We start from the raw sequence: 23,202 nt of genomic DNA on the forward strand, positions 1-23,202 counted from the left end.
GACGTTTCCCAAGCAGAGGAACCCCAAACGATGTATGCGGATGCCCTGCCCTCCAGGGGCAGCAGGCCTCCCCACCCTTCGGTGTGGGCTGCAATAATTGCTTCCTCCCAGAGCATGCAGGCCTACCAGGCAGGAGAGAGAAGCTTTGCAGAGGACACCTCCCAGGCCCCGCCTCCACGAGGTGGTTAAGGTCAGCATCACAGTGAAGTCACGTTGATGGCATGTGCCCTGGTCTCCATGTGATGAGACAAGCACTTCCTCTCTTCACACCCACTCTCCTCCCCACACCCATCACCCCAGTCCAGCCATGAAAAACCACAAATCCCAATGGTGGCACTCATATAGTAATACATATATATAAATATCAAATACACATGTACACCTTAAATTTGCACACTATTATATGTCAAGTATATATCAACATATATTTTAATATGTTTTTATTGATTTTAGAGAGGGAGGAAAGGAGAGGGGGGGGAGAGAAACATCAGTGTAAGAGCAACATCCATCAATTACCTCTTGTATGCTCCCTGACCAGAGATCAAACCCACAGCCTGGACATGTGCCCTAACTGGGAATTGAACCAGCAACTGGTACATGGGATGATGCTCAACCAACTGAGCCACACCACCCAGGGCCAATCCTATATAATAAAATCCTGATGTGCAAATCGACCAAACAGCAGAATGACCAGCCAATATGATGCACACTGACCTCCAGGGGACAAACCCTCAATGCAGGAGCTGCCCCCTGGTGGTCAGTGCACTCCCACAGGGGGAGTATCGCTCAGCCAGAAGCCGGGCTCACAGCTGTGAGTGCAGTGGTGGTGGTGGGAGCCTCACCCACCTCAGCAGCAGCGCTAAGGAGCAGCAAGCAGGTGAGTGTAAGGAGCGAGGGGTCCCTGACTGTGAGAGGGGGATCGGGCCTAAGCCAGCAGTCAGACATCCCCCAAGGGGTCCCAGGCTGTGAGAGGGTGCAGGCCAGGCTGAGGGACCCTTCCCCCCAGTGCCCAAATTTCATGCACCAGGCCTCTAAATATATATTTTTTATATATTTTTTCTTCCTCCCCCCCATTAATTTTTAGAGAGTGGGAAGGAAGAAGGCAGATGGGGAGAGAGAGAGAGAGAGAGAGAGAGAGAGAGAGAGAGAGAGAGAGAGAGAGGGAGAGAAACATCAATGTGAGAGACATTAATTTGGTTGCCTCCCGCACACGCCCTCTTATGTTTCCTGGGATTAAACTTGCAGTCCAGGTACTAAACATGAAACCCAGACACATGCCCTTGGCCAGGAATCAAGCCTGTGACCCTTCAATTTTTGGACCTATGCGCTAACCACGGAGAACACCAGCCAGGACCCACTATATATGTTTTTAAATCAAAACTCCTGGCCAGTTCTCAAAACTGTAAAGATCATCAAAGCCAAGAAAGTCTGAGACACTGTCTCAGCCCAGAGGAGCCTCAGGAGACGTGGCAACTAAACGTCACGTAGGATCCTGGGGCGCGAAAGGACATCAGTGAGAACAGGGGATCGGGATGAGCCATGGGCTTCGGTTAACGTCTCAGCATTGGCTCAGTGACCGTGGCAAATGTACTATATTAATGTCAGATGCTAATGGTAGGGGGACCAGGAGTGGGATACACAGGAACTTTCAATACCATCTTCACAATAATACCGTAAATTGAAAACTGCTCAAAAACTAAACATGTAATTTTTTTTTTTTTTTTAAGATAGTTGCTATGGGGAACAGAGGTTGTCTGAGGCAGGGGTGGAGGCAACAAGAGGCCCAAGTAGAAACGGTCGCCCTAACCGGTTTGGCTCAGTGGATAGAGATGGTCTATGGACTGAAAAGTCCCAGGTTCGATTCCGGTCAAGGGCATGTACCTTGGTTGGGGGCACATCCCCAGTAGGGAGTGTGCAGGAGGCAGCTGATGGATGTTTCTCTCTCATCGATGTTTTTAACTCTCTCTCCTTCTCCCTTCCTCTCTGTAAAAAATCAATAAAATATATTTTAAAAAAAGAAAAGAAAGAAAGAAAGAAAGAAGAAAGAAAGAAAGAAAGAAAGAAAGAAAGAAAGAAAGAAAGAAAGAAAGAAAGAAAGAAAGAAAGAAAGAAAGAAAGAAAGAAAGAAACAGAGGCATCCAGCATCCAGCCTGGAAAATACTGAGCCTGGACCGGGACCACTTCGGGGTACAGGAAAAGGGGCAAATCCAGTGTTTCAGAGACACAGGCCGGCGGGACCAATATGGATGACGAAGGGAGAAGACTCTCAGGAACTCCCAGGTCCCTGGGGCTGGTGGAGGACCAGGCTGGATTGGTACCAGGTTGTGGTGAGGCGGCGGGGCGTGGCGGATGCCCATCCATGAGCGTCCTACCCAGACCAGCAGGGTATTGGTGTGGAGGGCTGAGTGGGTACAGGGAGGCTCTCAGTCTCATTTTCGGAGGGCAGGAGCCTTTCAGATCTGTGACATGATGACAGCATTCTTGGGGATAGTTTTCCCCACCCCTGGGGCCCATCCAGGGCCATCCCTCCTCATGAGGATCAATAATGCCCCCCTCACAGGCTGGTGGGGGGCGTTACATGAGCCCTGCTCAGTGCCTGGCACACAGTGGGCGCTCAAGCAAATGGGTCGTCCCTTCCCCCTCCCACCGGGTCTCGGATGCAGCGACGACGACGCCTGTGGCTTTAAATTATGCAGATGACCTGCAGGTGGAGGGAGGTGGGTGGGAGTAAGAGGAGCCGGACTCACCCAATCAGCGCGCGGGCTGGCGGGGCTGGGTGCCCACATGGCCCAATGAGAGCCCGCCCTGCCTCGGGGCGCTGCCGCGGCCTCGGGGTGCTCTCCTGGCCACGCCCCGGGGGCGGAGCCACCCGCGGCCCGGCTGCTGCGGCGCGGAGGGCGGGGCGGGGCGGCTCGGGTGTCAGAGACGGAGCCGCAGGTGGCGGCGGGCGCGAGGCTCGACCCGAGCTCCGAGGGTAGGTGAGTGGATTCCCACCGATGCCCCGGCCCGTGCGGCCCCGGAGCGCACGCATCGCGCCCCGCAGTGCTGGCGGCCACGAGGGAGCGGGGTGGGGGCAAAGGTGCAGCGGGACGTGGAGGGATGGCGAACAGGGATGGGAGGGTGGGGGCTGCAGCGGGGGGGCGCCCCTGCCTCCCCCAGGGGGTAATCAGGGGCCCGCGGAGGGAGGCATAGACCCCTGTCCTAATGCCCCGTCTCCTGGCTGAGAACCGGGGCGCACAGGGGAGCAGCTATGATGCGAGACCCCTCCTCAATCCCTTTATTCTAAGCCTGCGTCTGGGTCTAGGTCCTGGGGCTGCAAAGATGGGGGCGCCGCCCCCCGCCCCCCCTCCAGCCTGGGACCCAGGGTAGATGAAGTGGAAGCCACCCCCAATTTCCCTCTCCCCAGCTCGGACCTGCAGACCCTCTGGGGACCGAGATAAGGAACCTCCTTCCCTTTTTCTCCTCTGGGAATCCCCGATCCAGTCCCAGTAGAGGAACTGGGGGTCCTCTGGGCCCCTCCTGTGCTGGAGCAGCCCCCTATCACAAGGGCGGGGTGGGGACCTTTCATTGGCATCCTCTCCATGGACCCCAAGGTCGGAATTCTGGGGCGGGGTTCGTGTGGGGGCCCTGGCCTGGGCGGCCAGGCCAGGCCGGGAAGGGCCGGGAGTAGACGTGGGAGTGGTCCCTGCCTCGGTGGGGGCTGGGCAGCGAGCATCTGTTCCTGGTGTTAAAATAAATCGGGGTAAATTGGGATCTTGCTGGAGGCTGGCTGTGAGTGGGGTGTGGAGGAGGGGGGGGTGGCCCCTCCATCTGCCTCGGATCTCAGGAGTCGTCTGCCCGAGTCGCACGCCGTGGGGACCAGGAGGCGGCTGTGGATGGACCTGTCTCTGGTGACCTTGGCCAAGTGGCAGCCCTTCCCTGAGCCCCAGTTTTCTCCTTTGGGGAGGGACTGGGGGCTTCGGAGCCTGTATTCTGCAAATTCTGAAGCACCCGCCCCCCATCTCTGGCCAGATCTTGATCCCACCCTTTCCCTTAAGCTGTGGTTTGGGAGTGAGAGAGCAATGGGTTTGAAGACACACATAGCCCCGCCCCTGGCATGCCTTGCTGGCCTCTGAGCCTCAGTTTACCGCACTGCAAAATGGGTTGATGGCCACACTGTGGCATTGCTGGAAGGGCCTCTCTGCCACACAGTCCATCATATCACCAGGCCGCGATCGCCGGCACCGGGGCTCCACCACCCAGGTTTCACCGGCAGGACCGCCCAGGGCACACCCTGACCCACATACCGTCACCCACACCAGGGGCAAGGCAGTGCCCGGGCAGGATCCTGGGCGGGAGGCGGTGCCGGGCCTGCCCGTCCCCTTTCCCTGGAAGCTCTGTCTCGGGAGCGGACGTAGGGGTGAGCACTGGGCCGGGAGTCTGATGGCCCCAGGTTCACATCCGGTTCTTCCGTACGTGGCGTTGGCCCCCTGCACCTCGGTGTGTGTTTCTGTGAAATGGGCCGAATCCCTCTCGGGAGATCAAAGGAGCCTGTGGGAGGATGGGAGTGCTGTAAATATAGACACCGTCATTATAATGCTAATTGCAATATCGCTGCTCGGAAATGGGGTCACGGGGGACCGGGCGTGGGGAGAAGAGAAGGGTGTCGGCTGCTGTGTCTCCAGCCTGGACTCCCGTAGAGCTGGGTGCTCAGTAGTGTTTGCCCCAAAAGGTGATTGATGGGGGGGAGGGCATCCCTGGGGAGGACTGAAAAAGTCCTGTGTGTGCTCAGGTGCTCAATGGCCCAATCGCTGTGTAACGTGGGGCCCGTGCCTCAGTTTCCCCACTTGGGGTGATGGCCCAGGTGAGACACTGTCTCTGAGTGCGATTGTGGGCATCAAGCCGGAGCGTGTTCATGGCCACTCTGGTGCTGAGCCTGCAGGGGGGGAGCCCGGGACAGCTGGCCACCGACACGGAGTGGCCGGGAGGCTGGACGCCGAAAGGGAGAGAAAGCCCCTCGCCTGGCCCGCCCTCCTGTGCGCAGACGAATGGAGGAGAGCGAAATGCCACATCCTGTGTCACAAAGCCCGGGAAACCCAGAGCGGCCAGGGGCGTCCCAAGGTCGCCCCGCCGGGGGCCAGGAGCCGGCGTCTGACCTTCTGTGCTGACCGAGCTCCTGGCCGGGGCTGGGCTCACCCTGGCGGGCGCAGAGCCCCGGGTTTGGGGGAGCTGGTGCTGGGGAGGCAGGTTCAGCTCCAGGAGGTGCCCGGCTCCTGTCAGACGTCCCCAGGAAGGACGCTGCTCCCGGCTTCTGGCAGCCAGGAGAGGGGGGGCATCCTGGTCAGCTGACAGCCCGCTGTCTGACCTCGGGTGAGTCCCTGTCTGTCTCTGGGCCCCGCACGGGCCTTACAGAGGCCAGGAGACCGGGGTCGCAGCAGGACCGGCTACACCATCCGGTGCAGTGACCGCCGTGTCTCTGGTGTAATTCTTTTAGGGGTCCCTGAAGATGTTTTAACTTCTCTTAAAATCAGAAGGGAGCCAAGACCGGTTTGGCTCAGTGGATAGAGTGTCGGCCTGCGGACTGAAGGGTCCCGGGTTCGATTCCGGTCAAGGGCATATACATTGGTGGGCACATCCCTAGTGGGGAGGGGGGGTGTGCAGGAGGCAGAAGGTCGATCATTCTCCCTCATCGATGTTTCTGGCTCTCTATCTCTCTCCCTTCCTCTCTGTAAAAAATCAATAAAATATATATATTTTTTAAAAATCAGAAGGGGAAAAAATGAGCTGAGGAATCAAAGAAAACATTGAAATACATGATATTAATATATTTGTCTTTATGCCAATGTAGCTGTAAACTATAGTATACATTATTTTCTTGCTTTAATTTTTTTTTTTTTTTTTTTTTTTTTAATTTCAGAGAGGAAGGGAAAGGGAGAGAGAGATAGAAACATCAATGATGAGTGATCATCATTGATCGGCCGCCTCCTGCGTGACCCCTATGGGTTGAGCCCACAACCTGGGCATGTTCCCTGACCGGGAATCGAACCACGATCGCCTGGCTCTTAGATGGATGCTCACCCACGGAGCCACGCTGACTGGGCTGAGTTGTTTTCTGAATGGAGCATGGGGCCCAGGAAGGCAAAATAGCCTCAAGCCTGTGAACGTCCTGATGAGACCCTGGGTGGAGTCTCACTCAGCACAGCCATCCATTAGCTGTGCACGTTTGGACATGGCCTCCCCGCTCTGAGCCTCAGTTTCTCCGCCTACGAGCTGGCATCCTTGGGCCCCCTCGGGATGGCGAGCTGTGGAGAGCTGAGCCCAGGGTGGGTGCTCGGTTTGTGGGTTCCATTATTTCACGATTGTCGCGACAACGATTTGGTGGGTGGTAGGGCTGCGGGTCCAGGGGCCTCAGTGTGCCCGGCTGTGGCCTGCTCCAGCACAGAGGTCCCAGGGTGCCGCGCTGGGAGGGGAGGGTGAGGCGGCCGTTGGGCGGTGGCGGGGCGGGTGTGCTTCCTGTCGCCCACACCGCGGCCTCGGCTGGCGGAAGTGGCAGGGGCTGCGTGTCTCTGTGCCTGCCCCGCCGACGGGAGCCCAGCCCCGCTTGCTGCGCCGTTGGGTGAGTTGGGGCCCTGCTGGGGGGGCCCCCTGGCCCCGCTCTGCCCCCCTCGGGAACAGGAAGCGCACCCCTGCCCCTGGGTTCCAGAAACAGCAGGTGTCACTTCCTGGGCCTGGCCCAGCCCGCGCGGGCTGCCTCCTATTGCCGTCGTGAGCGGTGTGGCGGGTCGCCAGGCCGTGGAGCGGCCGTGGAGGCCCGGAGCCACCAGGGCGGCTCTGAGCGGGTCCGTGGGCAGCCAGGCCGCGGGCCGGGGACGGTGACCGCTCTGGGCCTCCGTGTCCTCGGATGTCGCGTTGGGTCTGCTCCCTGGTGTGGCTGTGAAGGTTCAGTGACCGGGGCCCTGTGAGGAGCTGAGCTCAGCGCCCCACGCACACGGGCATCGCTGCCTCGGGGGCAGCGGGGGAGGAATCCGGTCGGGGCTGTGGAGACAGGATCGCGATGTTTGGTTTCGGTGGGACGTGGGCCTGGTGGCTCCCGGGATCCTCTGGCACAGCACTCACCAGTCTCTGTCCGTGCCGTCCTGCGTGGCAGCTGCCAGCTGAGCCCTGGAAGCAAGGCTGGCACAGATGAGGGGGTTCATCTAAATGTTGCTTAGTGAAAAGTTAAGTGGCTAGCCCTGGCCGGTGTGCTCAGTGGTTAGAGCGGTGGCCTGCACACCCAAGGGCCTTGGGTTTGATCCTGGTCAGGAGCATAGACCTGGGTTGTAGGTTCTGTCCCAGCCCCCGTTGGGGCACCTGCTAGAGGCAACCAATTCCTTGGGTAAGGATTAACAACAACAACAACAAAAGTAAAAGTAAGTGGCTACAGCCCTGGCAGGTATGGCTCAGTTGGTTAAGGCAGAGGTCAGCAAACTCATTAGTCAACAGAGCCAAATATCAAGAGCACAACGATTAAAATTTCTTTTGAGAGCCAAATTTTTGAAACTTAAACTTCTTCTAATGCCACTTCTTCAAAATAGACTCGCCCAGGCTGTGGTCTTTTGTGGAAGAGCCACACTCAAGGGGCCAGAGAGCCACATGGGGCTCTCGAGCCGCAGTTTGCCGACCACAGGGTTAGAGCATTGTCCTGTACACCAAAGGGTCGTAGGTTTGATTCCTGGTCAGGGCACATAATGCACGGGAGGCAATGGATCAATGTTTCTCTCTCACATCGGTGTTTCGCTCTCTCTCCCTCTCCATTCCTCTCTCTCTCTCTAGAATCAATGAAAAACACACCCTCTGGTAAGGATTAAAAACAAAAAATAAAAAGCTGCCGCACGAAGCTAGTGGTTCCTATGCCGGTCAGCCTAGCTCTAAGGGATTCAGAGATGCTCAGAGTCTAGCTCATGGACTAGAAATGAGACAGGGCTTTTCCTTTTGGGGGTGTCAGCCCCGTGTGACAGGCTGGGCTCCTCAGGGGCTGCACTGGCCACAGAAGCTTCTCACAAGCCCCAGCTCCACCAGGGTGAATGCTGGGAATATTTGTTGAATCAGCTGTGTGTGTGTGTGTGTGTGTGTGTGCCCAGACTCCTATTCATGCTTTAAAACCCCAGCACCTGCCCGGCTGATGTGACTCAGTGGTTGAGCATTGACCTATAAATCAGGAGGTCATAGCTGGATTCTGGTCAAGGGCCTCTGCCCTGGTGGCGGGCTTGGTCCCCAGGAAGGGGCGCGCAGGAGGCAGTCAACGAATGATGCTCGCTCATCATTGTCTCTCTCTCTCTCTCCCTCTCCCTTCCTCTCTGAAATAAATAAAAATACATATGTTTTAGAAAACCCGACACCCATGCCTCCCTCATTCAGTGCAGGCTTTCCCAGTTCTGGTTCCGCCCTTCGGCCCAGCCCTGGCCCTGCAGGACCAGGGTGTCCGTATCCAGTTCTGGTCCCCTAGCCCCGGGGGCTCCTCAGGGCGCAGGCCCAGGGCTGAATCACCTCGCCGATCCTGGTGTCGTCCTGGCCCTGTGGGCACACGGTGGGCGCTGGGTGAAGGCAGGGACTGGGGCTGGATTAGAATGGGTCAAGTTAGACTCACTTTCCAGATTAGGTAAACGGGGGGTCAGCCATGGGCAGCCCTGCCCGAGGTCCTCCCTCGGGCCCTTCCTGGTGAGGCCCGGGGGCTTGCCAGTCCTGCGGCCGCCAGCCCTGCCCGCCGCCACGGTGCGTCCTGGCCTCCAGCTGCCGCCGAGCTGCCTTCGGAGTCATGAATGATGAATGGGGCCCGCGGCTCCAGTGACAAGCCCGGCCTCGAGAACATGCCAAGGACACCCAGTGTCCCTCCGTCGCCAGGTGGCCTGACCCACCACTCCCTCTTTGGGGAGTTGTGCCCCCCCCCCCAGCCCAGCAGGACCCCCATCTAGGCATTCTCTCTTGTTTTGCAGATGGGGAAACTGAGGCACAGAGCCGGACAGTGACTCAGATACCAGGTGAACAGCAGCTCCCGGGGGCAGGGTGAGGACCCACGGAGGCACCAGAAGCACCTGGGTGAGGGGTGAGGGGCGAGCTCCCCGATCCAGGAGCGTGCATGACGGGGGGACTGTTGTGGAGGGGTACAGGAGGCCCCCAAGGGACCCACATACCCATGTGGCTAGTCGCAGCCCCTGTGTCCCTTTCTCACCAAACCCTTTTCCCATAGGAGCCGCCCGGGGTGGAGCGGAGTGCTCAGGACCGGACTCAGCTGGCTCAGAGTGCAAATCTATAATCCATTCCTGAGTGTGCGACTTGGGCAAGTGGTTTCCCCTCAGGGATGGGGCCCTGCTTTCCCATCTATACAGTGACCAAAAGCCCAGCCAGTGCAGCCCTAGGAGCATAGACTCAGGAACCAAGAGTCCACTGGTTCAATTCCAAGTCAGGCCACATGTCCAGGTTGTAGACTCCATCCCCGGTAGGGATGCATGCAGGAGGCAGCTGATCAATGGTGTTCCTCTGATCGATGTTTCTCTTTCTCTCTCCTCCCTTCCTCTTTCTCTAAAAATCTATTTAAAAATAAAAAATAAGCCGAAACCGGTTTGGCTCAGTGGAGAGAGCATTGGTCTGCGGTCTGAAAGTTCCCAGGTTCAATTCCGGTCAAGGCCATGTATATTGGTTGCAGGCACATCCCCGGTGGAGGGTGTGCAGGAGGCAGCTGGTTGATGGTTCTCTCTCATCGATGTTTCTAGCTCTCTATCACTCTCCCTTCCTTTCTGTAAAAAAAAAAAAAAATCAATAAAATATATTTTAAAAAATAATACATAAATAAAAATAAAAAATAAAATGGCCAAGAACTTTTCTCCCCAGTCTAGGGCTCATCCAATAACCTTCTCAGCAGTGAACTCCTATTTGTGCTCAAAAACCCCAGTTCCCTTTTTTTTTTTTTTTTATTTATTTATTTATTTATTTTTTTTATTTTTATTTTTTATTTTTTTAAATCAATCTTTATTGTTCATATTATTACAAAGGTTCCTCATTTCTTCCCCCCTCCACCAGGTTCCCACCCCACCCTCTGCCCCCTCCCCATCCCCCATTGTCCTCATCCATAGGTGCACAGTTTATGTTCAGTCTCTTCCTCCCTCCCTCTCCCCGATAGTAAATCCCTTTTCAGATAGTAAATCTGTTACTTAGCATTTTCTCATATCAATAATACCTCCACATGCCCAATGATACTTCACACAAAAGACATTTCCAAATAGGTCAACCAGCCTCATCCAGGCCCCACCCAAGGCACTCACAGATCAACACCCCAGCGCTATACTAACTCAACACATCCAGATCTAAGCCTTCATCACTTGATTCAGCAGACCCTCAAGTTCCCGCAAAAGTTTCCAGCCATGTCTGAGAGGCAGCCGTGGGCAGGTACAGGCGAGGAGCGAGCTGTTTCGGGCCTGGCTGCTCCGGGCCTGGCCTCTGTTGCTCTGGTTCGTTCCACAACCAGCTGCTCCGGGTCTGGTCACTGCCGCTCCCGACCTAGTTGCTCTGGACTTGGCTGTTGCTGCTACAGGCCTGGCCGCACCCGACCCGGCTGCTCTGGGACCAGTTGCTCCGGTCCCGGCCGCTTCGGGCCTGGCCGCTCCCAGCCTGACAGCCGCTGCTCCGGGCCTGGCTGCTCCCAGCCTGGCAGCCATTGCTCCTGGCCTGGCCGCTCCCAGCCTGGCAGCCGCTGCTCCGGGCCTGGCCGCACCAGACCCGGCTGCTCCGGGCCTGGCCGCTCCCAGCCTGACAGCCGCTGCTCCGGGCCTGGCTGCTCCCAGCCTGGCAGCTGCTGCTCCGGGCCTGGCCGCTCCCAGCCTGGCAGCCGCTGCTCCGGGCCTGGCCGCACCAGACCCGGCTGCTCCGGGCCTGGCCGCTCCCAGCCTAAAAACCCCAGTTCCCTTGCCCCTTCCTTTAGTCTAGGCTCTCCTATCCCCTAGCCCTCTATCTAACCCCACAGAACGTGCACGGGGCATCTGTATCCAGCTTTGTCCTCCTACACTGGGGCTCCTTGGCCCAGGACTGAGTCATCTCAGGAGCCCTGCACGCTCCCAGCTTTTGGTGCCTCCGCTGTCCTCTCTCTCTCTCTCTCTCTCTCTCTCTCTCTCTCTCTCTCTCGTACGCAGAGAGGGCAATCAGTCCCCTCCTTGGGCCCAAGACAGCCATGACGTTGCACCTCACACTTGCCTCTCTCCTCAGACAGGCACTAGGCAGGAGTCTGCAGGGGTCTCCACAGAAGGCACCAGGATGTCGTATTTTGGGGAGCATTTCTGGGTAAGTAAGACCCACTCTTGGTTTGGTGGGTGCTCCTAAAAGGGCTTTTATGGGGGTGAGGGTGGGGGACCTGGCTGCTTGTGGGCAGAATGTGGGCAAGTGGAGGGTCTGTAAGGAATGGAAGTTAAAGGGACAGGCAGGCTGGGCTTCCGTCTACACCCCAGACCAGATGGGCCTTGTGACCTTGGACCGGCGCAGCGTGAACAACAAACTGGGGCTCAGAGTAGGGCTCTTTCACCTGAGGGTGCCCAGTGAGAAAGTGCAGGGTCAGGGCTCAAACCCAGGGCCAGCCAGAACCCCCAGGATCCAGCATTATTCCAGCCGGAGGATTTCCCTGTCTTTCCCATCCTGGAGAATTGGGAGGTGGCGGGGAGGGCAGTTCATGGCTTGACCCCTAGGGGCCGCCTCACTCGTTTGCCCTCCAAGCCGGGGACTGTGCCCCAAGGGGGCCACGTGAGATGGGCTTGTTTTCGTTGGTTCACTCGTTCACACTCTCCATCCCAGCCACCAGCACTGCACACCCTGCCAATTCGGGGCCATGCTTCCCCCCAAGAGACTCCACCCCCGCTCTGACCCCACGGAGCCCCCAGCCTGGAGGGCAGGGAGCGGGCCTGCCTCTCCCAGCCCTATCGTACCTCGGAGGCAGCCAGAGGAGGACCAGGACACAGAGCCATGGTTGCTGTGTGAGGGCTGAGATTGTCCAGGCACTCCAGGCACGGGAACAGCCTGGACAGGAGCCCGGAGGTGTGACACTGGCTGGTGAGGAGAGGGCACGGGGGCCCTCCTGCAGGGCCAGGCTAGTGGGGAGCCACAGAGGATGCGTGAACAGGAGAGTCTAGGAAGGACCAGGGCCTGAAGCCCCTTCCCCAGTTGCTGGCCCTGAGCTAGCAGAGAGGAAGTCTGTTGCTAGGCAACTGGTTGCCCCTAGCAACTGGCCCTGCTCCCTTCCTTTCTCCCTCCCGGGTTGGGGCTCTTCTTACTGGCCTTGCTTTCTTAAAGGGGCCACACCCCCTGACCACCTGTGGGGACCTGACCTATGCCCCTTCCCAAAGGTCAGGCTCCAGATTTGCCTCTGAATAGAATAGCTGCGTGACCCCCCCAGAGGCTGCCTCTCTCTCCGAGACCCTGTGGGTGACTCTGTGTCAGGGTATTGCCCGGTTGAGGATCAGTCATGCTGCCCACGCATTGGAATCCTGACAGCGGCACCCACATTTATTTAAAATTTATTTTTAATTGCACGAGGCGCACAGGCTCACTGGAGAGCATCCAGATCAGCAAAGAGAAAATAGAAGCCACCTCCGTCCCCTCCCCCACCCCCAGAAGACAGTCCAGTGCACGGGGAATGAGACTTCGGGTCTGTGATCGGACCTGGGCTCGGCTGGGAGCTCTTGGAGAGGTGACTTGGCCTCTTGAAGCTTCAGTTTCCCAAATTTAGGAAGCGGGATAAAATCCCCCCCTTCCCTGGGGCCCAGGACATGCTTCTGAGATGTCTGTTTTGTTTAATTTAATTGTTTGTGTTGGTGGCTCTTTGCTGGATGACACTGGGGCCCTGGCTGGCCTGAAGGAGGCGCCAGTCAAGGGGGAGATGGATCCAGACAGGGATGCTCTAGCCCCACTGGGCCAGAGCAGGGCTGGAGGCCGAGAGGGCACTCGGGAGCCATGGAGGGAGTGTGAGCAGGAGAGGGACACGAGTAAGCTGTGTTAGGAATACCCTGAGACAGCCCCTCCTCGGACCCTCGGCTGCCAGTCCAGCCCGAGGGAGGCGAACACTGCTGGGGGCTTTGCCAGGCCTGGGAAAGGGGCCAGCAGTTGGCTCCGCGTCAGCCCCAGATGCTGGCCTGGCCAGCGGTGCCTGGTGCAGCCTCACCCGGGGATCCCCTGGCCGGTGCTGGGGGAGCTGTCTGGGCTGTTTGCTGAGCACCCGTCCCCTGCAGGGAGCCCTGTGTCCAGCTCCAGACCAGCCTCAGGTCACTGAAGCTCTCTGCAGGTAGGTGCTGTCATTGCCCCCATTTGTCAGATGAGGAAACTGAGGCCCAGGGAGGGGAAGTCACTGGCCCAACGTGGTTCAGGGCCTAAAAGGAGGATTGGACTCTTGAACCTTGAAAGGATAACCATAGATGTGGAAGGAGAGGAAACGGATTCCTGGGGAGCTGGAGGGACCCACCGTGAACCCCAGGGAAGCGAGAGTTTGAGGGGGGTCTGAGAAGATTCTGGAAGGAGGGAGGTCTGGCAGGGACCCTGGAGAGGGGGTAGTATTGGGTGGGGGGGAGATATGTAGGCTGGTCGCGGACGGTGGAGCTGAGGGCGAGGCCCAGAGGGAGCTGAGAGGTGAGTCTTGAAAGGCAGGTCCAGGCCATGGGCTTTGGACACAGCAGCTGAGGGGTCACAGGGGGCCCCACTGAGTCTAGAATGAGCAGCGACTGAGATTTGGGCTCGAGCCTGTCCTGGGTCTGCCCCAGGCTTGGCTTTAGTGTCTCCATTTGTGCCCAAGAGGGATCCTCGGATGGTGGCTTCTGGCCTTCACGGGTCCAGGTAACGAGGAAGGTGAACCCCACAAACTGGAGGAGGAGGGAGGGGCAAATGCCGCCGAAGGGGTTGCTTGGGGATCGGCGTTGGCAGCGGAATCACGCCGGCTCCCTCCAGGAGCCTCTTCTCTCCGTCGGGGTAAAAAGGCCCATGTGGTGCTCACGTGTCTCCAGTTCCCTGGGACCCGCTGACCTCCCATGTTTGCGAACGGCTCCATGTTCAGACACGATGCACCTACATGTGCATAAAAACATAGCTGCTGCCTTATTCTCTCCCCCGTTCCCTTCCTGATGGCATGGGGTCCTGGTTGTCCACTTAGAATAGTGGCAAAATGCTGAAACCGGTTTGGCTCAGTGAATATAGCGTCCGTCTGCGGACTGAAAGGTCCCGGGTTCGATTCCGCTCAAGGGCATGTACCTTGGTTGCGGGCACATCCCCGGTAAGGGGGTGTGCAAGAGGCAGATGGTCGATGTTTCTCTCTCATCGATGTTTCTAGCTCTCTATCCCACTCCCTTCCTCTCTGTAAAAAAAAATAAATAAAATATATTTTATTTTTAAAAAATTAAGAATAGTGGTAGAAGTTGCCCTTTTAAATAAAAATGTGTTGGGGGGGGGGGGGGGACATGAGCAAGCTGGAACCGGTTTGGCTCAGTGGACAGAGCATCAGCCTGCGGACTGAAAGGTCCTGGGTTCGATTCCAGTCAAGGGCATGTACCTTGGTTGCAGGCACATCCCCAGTAGGGGGTGTGCAAGGGCAGGTGATGGATGATTCTCTCTCATCGATGTTTCTAACTCTCTATCCCTCTCTCTTTCTCTCTGTAAAAAATCAATAAAATATATTTTTTTTAAAAGAAGAAACATGAGCAAAATTAAATTAAGCATGAACAAATGCCTCCAATTAGCAAAACCTGGGGCTGCTTGGGTGCTGGGGACCCTGTCGTCTTGGTGTTTATCGTCCTCAATGAGAGGTGATGACTCCCTGCCCCCATCTTACTGAGGGTCCCCTGCGGAGGGACAGCGATTTTCCGGGCCACCCAGCCCAGCCCTGGCCGTCCCCGCCGTGGTGACCCCAGGACTTGGGCGAAAGGGGTTTTGTTCGACTCACCTGCAGGCACCAGGGGGGCAGCTCTGTTCCCACCAGCATCCGATGACTGAGGAGTACCTCTAGGCTCTGCTAATTCGGGGCATTGGCTGATGTTTGCTTTCATGTTCCTCATTTGTTCACTTATTTAACAAACCCCAGTGCCCTTTCTGTGTCCCATCCTTCACTGGACTCGGCTGGGAGCTGAGAGAGCTGTCAGACCCAGACCTCCCTGGGGGCTCAGACAAGGATAAAGAGGAAGAAAACTGGCTACGGTGACTTACAGGACAGGGTCACATTGCTTCGCAAAATGAAACGCTGTGGGGCAGGGAGGCCTTCAGAGCTGGTTTGGTCCTGCAACTCGACTCAATACGCTCGTTATGGGATTCTCTCAGCTTTTCCCCAAAGTTTCCACTTGGCTTCCAGTGTTTCCCATGCCCACATAATTCCTCATTTACCAAAAAATGCAGACAGAAAAGCAGGGGAAGAAGAGACTGGTGGGGGCAGAGAGACTCAGAGAGAAAAGGAGAGAGAGGGAGAAACAACCACAGAAAGATCCTACATAATAAAAGCCGAATATGCAAATCAACTGAAGAGCAGAACGACCAGGCGCTATGACATGCACTGACCACCAGGGGACAGAGGCTCAATGTAGGAGTGTTGCTCAGCCAAAAGCCGAGCAGCAGTGCTAAGGAGCAGCAAGCCAAGCAGTAAGGAGCATCGAGCAGGTGGGGAGGGGGGGTAGATAAGGAGCGAGAGGTCCCAGACTGCAAGAGGGATGTCCCCACAGTGGTGACCCCAGGACTTGGGCGAAAGGGGTTTTGTTCAATGCACCCGCAGGCACCGGGGGGGGGGGGGGGGGGGAGGGGGGGCCAGCTCTGTTCCCACCAGCACCCGGTGACTGAGGAGTAGTTCTGGGTTCTGCTAATTCGAGGCATTGGCTGCCGTTTGCTTTCATGTTCCTCGTTTGTTCACTTATTTAACAAACCCCAGTGCCCTGCCGGGTTAGGCCTGCTCCCTGGGGGTGGGGAAGGCCTACCCTGGCAGGCAGACATCCCAGGAGAGTTCATGGACCTTAAGAGGGCGCAGGCCGAACTGAGGGACGCCCCCCTCCAGTGCATGGATTCTGTGCACCAGGCCTCCAGTAGAAATAGAGAGAGGCAACTAGTGAGTGTATCTTTTTCAACTACAGGACACAAGTCCCCAGCTTCTCTCTGGTTAGGCCAATGTAAGGCCCATGCACCAATGCGTGGGGGGGGGGGGGGGGAGGGCAGGCGGGGGGCGTTACAGGGGATGAACCAATCCCTGGAGCCAAGGGGATGGTCTTCTGCGGGTTGGGTTCTCTGTTGAAGCCCCAGTGGCTGGACAGCACTGACTTTTTTCTGCATCCTTTCCTCAGTCTCCACTTCCGTTCTCTTGCAGGGCGAGAAGAACCACGGCTTCGAGGTTCTGTACCACAGCATGAAGCAGGGGCCCATCTCCACCAAGGAGCTGGCGGAATTCATCCGGGAGAGGTGAGCTTCCCACGCCCCCCCTGCTACACGGCAGTGCCACACGGTGGCGCCCCACATCAGCCCAGCCTCGCCTACCTCGTGGCCGCCCATCCGGTCTCACAGCCGCCCATGCCCGCCTCTCCCCGCCCCCTCAGGTCCAGACCCCGTGGGCTCCAGGGGCCACACGTGCTGGAAGACCCTCGAGACTAGTCTTCTCAACGCCCTCAGCCCCACGATCTCCTGTAAACACCCTTCCACAGGTTTCTCATGCCTCCTGAAGACATATGACCTACCTCAGTGGTCAGCAAACTGTGGCTCTCGAGCCACATGCACGTTGGCCCCTTGAGTGTGGCTCCTCCACAGAACACCACGTGTAGGCGTGCACGTTCAGCGCGATTGAAACTTCCCAGAAGTCGGTTTTCGGCTCTCAGAAGAAATGTCAATCGTTGTACTGTTGATATTTGGCTCTGTTGACTAATGAGTTTGCCGACCACTGACCTACCTCAAGGGGAATTTGAAAACCCAATCTTGTGCCCTAAGCATGATAAAAGAAAACGCGTGTGATAAAATAGTCCACACTTCAGCCTATAAGTGTTCAGCTGTTACTATCCCGGAAAACACAGTAAAATCAGATTGCAAAGCAGCTCCCTGGTCCCTCAGTAGTGAGGGCCTGTGACGTCCGGGAGAGAGTTCAAAGGATGAGAACTGAGTATTTCTCTTTATGGCTGGCAAGTGGCACTTGCCATGCAGGAAGAGGCTACTCCTTCTTTTGTGGGTCTTCCCACCGTGGTGCTCCCCGGGTGCCTCTACCAGAAGATGCCCCCGTGGGCAATTGTTCTCTGTTTTGTTTTGTTTTTTAAATATATATTTTATTCATTTTTTACAGAGAGGAAGAGAGAGGAATAGAGAGTTAGAAACGTCGATGAGAGAGAATCATCGATCAGCTGCCTCCTGCACACCACCCACTGGGGATGTGCCCGCAACATGCCCTTGACCGGAATCGAACCTGGGACCTTTCAGTCCGCAGGCCGACGCTCTATCCACTGAGCCAAACCGGTTTCAGCAGGCAATTGGTTTTAACTGGGCTCGTTGCTGCCCCAAACAAAGTGAAGGCTCTGTTCGTCCAGATGAAAATGAGCGTGGAGATGAGGTGTCTGTCCGAAGGAAAGGAAGAGATATGAGTTTGCCTGCTGCAGTTAAATGAGAAAAGCAATCTAAACTTTACATGGCTTTTCTCATTTATATTATAAAGTATTTGCAGTATGTGCTCAGAGATTTTTTGACCTGCTGCTGCTACTGTTGCTACTGCTACTACTGCTATTGTTGTAAAATGTATTATTTAAGGGAAAAAACCTCTCCCATGAATTTCCTGGTTCTGTCCTCACTAAGAGCCCCCGCTCAGATGTTTGGGGTGGGAACGCGGAGTCCCAGGGGGGTGGGGTGTCTCCCGGGGGTGCCCAGAACCTCCCCCAGCTTTTTCCTGTCCTCCCATCCAGGGCCACGATCGAGGAGACCTACTCGAAAGCCATGGCAAAACTTTCCAAGCTGGCCAGCAACGGGACCCCCGTGGGGTGAGTGGGCCGTGGTGGGGGAGGGGTCTCCAAGGGTGCGGGGCCCTGGGGTCGTCCGGAGCCTCCCCGTGGGTGCACATCTTCTCACAGGTGTGCTGTGTGGGACCGGGAGTCCTCCCCACCGATAGGCTCCTCAGACAGAGGAAGGAGTGCCAGCCACTCATTCAGTATCTCATTCACTCATTTAACACATACTTGCTGTGCACCTACTGTGTGCCAGCCGCTGCTCAGGCTCTAGTCACCCAGCGGCCACCGAGATGGAAAAAAATCCTCAATTACCTTCAGGCTAAATTCACGCCAGGTACATCCAGGACGTGTGATGAGTCGCATGTTAGCTACAGACACCAGCAGGTGCTTCCCCGGCGCTGAGAGGGCTGGGGAGCAGTGACATCCGCGTGGGAGAGGTTGAGCACCTCCTCCGGGGTGGCCTCCGGTTCCATGAGCTGAGACCTTAGTCACTGGGAGGAGTCAGCCCTGGGAGGGCCGGCGGGACAGAGACCCCGGCCGGCAGCTCGACCAGGGTGGAGGCGCTGACGCAGCCACGCTCTGTCTGTCTGAGGAGCAAGGAGGCGGTGTGCTGCAGGGCCTGGGGGAGCCGGGGGAGGAGATGGCGGGTTAGACACACAGGTGGCTTTTAAACAAGGATGCGAGGTGGTTTGCAAAGTTCCCTGTGGCTGCTGTGGGGCAAAAGTTCTGCCAGGGGCAGACATGGAGGCGGAGGGAGGGAAGGCAGGGGGAGCTGGGTTGGGGGGGTGGGGGCGGGGTTCTGTGAGGTAGGAGGCCCCGTGAACTTGGTTGGGGCCGGTTGGGTCTTAGCTGCCTTTGGATATCGGGCGGGGCCTCGAGTGAGGACTCTGGGCCTCAGGACCTGAATTTCAATTCCAGCTCTGAAGGTCATTCGCTGTGGGGCTTGTCTGAGTCACGGAGCCTCCCATGCCTCAGTTTCCCCATCTGTCACGAGCCTGCCTTATGGGGTTGCAGTGGGGATTAAATGAGTCAGTATGTGTTGATGCTTAGCAGGCCTGGCACACAGGAGGCCTGAGGGGCCCAGGGGTGCTGGGCCGGCCGGGCCCTGGTGTGACCGGTCCTGCCATCCCCTGGTGTGACTGTCCTGCCCCCCAGGACCTTCGCCCCCCTCTGGGAAGTGTTCCGCGTCTCCTCGGACAAGCTGGCGCTCTGCCACCTGGAGCTGACCCGGAAGCTGCAGGACCTCATCAAGGACGTGCTCCGCTACAGCGAGGAGCAGCTCAAGATGCACAAGAAGGTGTGTGCCCGGGGGCACTGGCCGGGGGGTGGGCTGGGCAGGGAGGGGCACGGCTGAAAGGAGCCCAGGCCTTCTGAGGTCTACAAGCCTCCAGCCTCCAAGTGTGCCTCGGAGGATTCTGGTAACTCTGAAATTTCGAACCCAGAACCCTGCAGGCCAGGGAACTGTCAGACATTTCAGACTCAAAATCCTCGAGCAGAGTCTGCGCTCTACAGCCTGGGGGCCCGGTCCAGCCGCCCCCGGTTCTGTCCCGCCCACAAGCTCAGAACCGCTATCACATCTTTAAATGGTGGTGGTGGGAGCCGGAGAGGAAGAATACTTTGAAACGTGAACATGAAATGACACTGAGTGTCAGTGCCAGAACACACCCAGGCCCACGTGTGTACAACAGTCTGTGACTTTTTTTGAGTTGAGAGTCCATGACAGGCAAACCCCTGGACTGCCTGTCCCTTCACTCAGAGAGATTGCTAACCTCTCATCCAGGCGGCCAGAACCCACAGAGGTTATTATCCGACGTGTCTAGACGCTTTCAAACCTAGAATCTTGGAAGCGTCAAGCCTTAGACTCTCAGGATCCCAAAATAGTAGCATCTGATAATCCCTAGGTGCTCGGCATTGACCGGCCCACATCTGCGTTTTTAACTCTGTTAAAAGGGGAGGTGGCAGTGGTACTCAATGCTGTGTACTTATAAATGGTTAATACAGTAAATTTTACGTTATGTGTATTTTACCACAATTTCTTACAAATGGGGACAAGGAAGTTCCCTATGGGCTGATGGGGGACATTTGGGAATGGACTATGATGTGGATCCATCAGTGGGATACACAGCACAGACTGCTGCAATCTGTCATTAAAAAATGGGTGGAGCCGAAACTGGTTTGGCTCAGTGGATAGGTCTGTGGACTGAAAAATCCCGGGTTCGATTCCGGTCAAGGGCATATACTTTGGTTGTGGGCACATCCCCAGTAAGGGTTGTGCAGGAGGCAGCTGATTGATGATTCTCTCTCATTGATGTTTCTAGCTCTCTATCCCTCTCCCTTTCACTCTGTAAAAAATCAATAAAATATATATATTTAAAGATGGGTGGAAACAAGCATACTTACCTGTCCACGTGCTGATGAATTCTGGAGACCTATGGCTGCAATAATGGGGAGCCCTGGCAGAGACCTGGGAGGCTGGCCATCAGGAAATGGAAGGTCTTTTGTTTTATCGTTGATTTTTATTTTTTTAAAATATATATTTTATTTGTATTGATTTCAGAGAGGAAGGAAGAGGGAGTTTGAGACAGGAGCATCAGTGATGAAAGAGAATTATAGATCTCTCCCGAGGCCCCACATTGGGGATGGAGCCTGTAACCCAGGCGTGTGCCCTGACCTGGAATTGAACCCTGACCTCCTGGTTCATAGGTCAATGCTCAACCACTGAGCCACACGAGGCAGGATATTATTGATTTTTTAGAGACAGAGTAGAAAGGAGAGAGGGAGAAGAAGAAGAAGAAGAAGAAGAAGAAGGAGAAGGAGAAGAAGAAGAAGAAAGAGAGAGAGAGAGAGAGAGAGAGAGAGAGAGAGAGAGAGAGAGAGAGAAAGAGAGAGATCGAGATCGTTTTGTTTTCCACTGATTTATATATTGTGGGGTCAAACACACAGCCTCGCCGTATCAGGATGATGCTCTCACCAACTGAGCTATTCAGCCAGGGCAGGGGGATATGGGAGGTTTTAGGGAGCTCATCCCTTAAAACTTTTAGAATGATGTGTAAATATTACCTATTTTAAACGTAAAAATTTTTTATATTAAAATAATACTCAGAGAACCCCGCGCTGTTTGGGAAGCTGGGAGCGTCACGGGCTGCACCTGAGGTCTGCTGGGTCCTGCCCCCACGGGTCTCGGGTGGCACCCATGCTCCCCTTCCCCTCCCTCGCAGCTGAAAGAGGAAGCAGGGGGCACCCTGGACGCGGTGCAGGTCCTCGCAGGCGTCAGCCAGCTCCTGCCCAAGGCCCGGGAGCACTACCTGAGCCGGTGCATGGACCAGGAGCGGCTGCGGCGGGAGAGCACCAGCCAGAAGGAGATGGACAAGGTGAGCCACCCCGGCCCACGCCCGTCGGCGGGCCCGGGCGTCTGCCCAGGCCGGGGGCCGCCTGACGGGGGAGCGAGAACACGTCACAGAGCTGTAGTTACTGAACCCGAGGGTGCTCACCAGACCCCGGGCACCCCGAGAAGTCTACCTGCGGGGGGAGCGGGGGGCGGGCTCCCTGAGGGGCCCCGCCCAGCCCCGTCCCCGCTCTGTGCCTCCCAGGCGGAGACCAAGACCAAGAAGGCGGCCGAGAGCCTGCGGCGCTCCGTGGAGAAGTACAACTCGGCCCGCGCGGACTTCGAGCAGAAGATGCTGGACTCGGCTCTGGTAAGAACCGGAGGTCTGTGCCTCAGAGACCCGCACCCCCTGCCCTGGGCCTTGGACCAGAACCTCCGCGACCCTCAGCTCCCAGGAGCCCCGGTACAGGGAGTGGCCATCAAATTCTGCAGCCAGTTAGCTGTTATTATCGTTGCTGACGTTAGTATCATTTCAAAAGTCAAACACTTTTTATTTTATTTGTGAATCCTCACCCGAGGATATTTTTCATCGATTTTTAGGGAGAGTGGAAGGGAGGGGCAGAGAGAGAGAGAGAGGCATAGATATGAAAGCTACACGTCGATGGTTGCCCCCCATGCATGCCCTGACAAGGGCTGGGGATCGAGTCTGCAACTGAAGCACGTGCCCTTGACAAGAACCCGGGACCCTTCAGTCCAAGGGCTGATGGTCTATCCACTGAGCCAAACCGGCTTGGGCCCAAATCATTTTTGTGCCTTGGTTTCCCTGCCTGTAAAACAGGAACAGGAATAGTACCTGCCTCATAGAGCTGCTGTGAAGATTAAATAAGTCACTATATGTGCAGTTTCCACACCAGTACCAGGTGCATAGAAACCACTCTATGAGGTGTCATTTTTGTTTATATTATTGTTGACTAGAGGCCCGGTGCATGAACATTCACACCCTGGAGGGGTCCCTCAACCTGGCCTGTGCCCTCTCGCAGCCGGGACCCCCTGGGGGATGTCCACCTGACGGCTTAGGCCTGGCCCTGCGTCCCCACCACCTGTCCCCGTCCGGCTCACTAGCCAGGTGCCACCTGCCTGGAGGCCGCGTTTTTAACCCTCACACAAAGCGAGGTCGACCAGATGTCCGGGTTGGTCCATTGTCCTCACAGATTGGAGGCAAATGGTAATCTCAGGAATAGAGTGCGTGCAGCCGGCAGAGGGCAGAGGGGAGTGAACGGCGGGCCTAAGCTGCAGTGGGACATCCTTAGCGCTGCCGAGGGGCGGGAGGGCTCCCTCCACCACCGCTGCCCTCACGCCAGCCTGGCCTGTGGCTGAGCGGAGCTCCCCTGTGGGAGCGCACCGACCACCAGGAGCTGCTCCTGCATTGAGGGTCTGCCCTCTGGTGGTCAGTGCGCTGCATAGCACCCGGTCATTCCTCAGTTAGGGTCAATTTGCATATTACCCTTTTATTATATAGGATAAGGTTTTGTGTGTGTGTGTGTATGTGTGTGTGTTGTGTGTGTGATGTGTGTGTGTGTGTATGTGTGTGGTGTGTAGATGTGTGTGTATGTGTGTGTGTGTGTGTGTGTGTTGTGTGTGGATATGTGTGTGTTGGTGTGGATGTGTGTGGATGTGTGTGTGTTGTGTGTGGATATGTGTGTGTTTGTGTGTGTGTTGTGTGTGTACTGTATGTGTGGTGTGCGTGTGTGTGTGTGTGTGTGTCCAACAAAGGGGCCACCAGCAGCTTTTACGTGCATCGCACCAATTCATTGACTCAGGATGTGAAAATGCCCTTTTCCTGTAGTTCCAGCCAAAGACCTAGGGCAGGCGCTCCCTGGCTCTGCCCCAAACCAGTCCCTGAGCCCGGGGGGTTGAAACACCTGACTGACCAGGCTGAGCCTCAGGGCA

The 23,202-nt window shown here is 56.6% G+C and overlaps 1 protein-coding gene across 6 annotated transcripts in view; it reads left to right on the forward strand.

The window, feature by feature from the left end:
* Positions 1-6,494: 6,494 nt before the first annotated feature.
* FCHO1 (FCH and mu domain containing endocytic adaptor 1) overlaps positions 6,495-23,202 on the forward strand; it is a 30,066-nt gene continuing 13,358 nt past the window's right edge. For 2 of the 6 annotated variants that reach the window (XM_084885868.1, XM_084885873.1), the window contains exons 1-9: positions 6,495-6,595; positions 8,952-8,996; positions 9,206-9,299; positions 11,219-11,289; positions 16,319-16,410; positions 17,886-17,960; positions 19,083-19,224; positions 21,146-21,298; positions 21,518-21,622. In XM_084885868.1, the coding sequence (XP_084741994.1) occupies positions 11,263-11,289; positions 16,319-16,410; positions 17,886-17,960; positions 19,083-19,224; positions 21,146-21,298; positions 21,518-21,622 (594 nt within the window). In that variant the 5' untranslated portion in view covers positions 6,495-6,595; positions 8,952-8,996; positions 9,206-9,299; positions 11,219-11,262. Of the gene's footprint in view, positions 6,596-8,951; positions 8,997-9,018; positions 9,062-9,205; positions 9,303-11,214; positions 11,290-16,318; positions 16,411-17,885; positions 17,961-19,082; positions 19,225-21,145; positions 21,299-21,517; positions 21,623-23,202 lie in introns of those variants that run through there. The other 4 variants (XM_084885872.1, XM_084885871.1, XM_084885869.1 and 1 more) reach the window with 4 other exon arrangements.

This window comes from Pipistrellus hanaki (assembly GCF_964339955.1).
Source record: "Pipistrellus hanaki genome assembly, chromosome: 5".
Classification (NCBI taxonomy): Eukaryota; Metazoa; Chordata; class Mammalia; order Chiroptera; family Vespertilionidae; genus Pipistrellus; species Pipistrellus hanaki.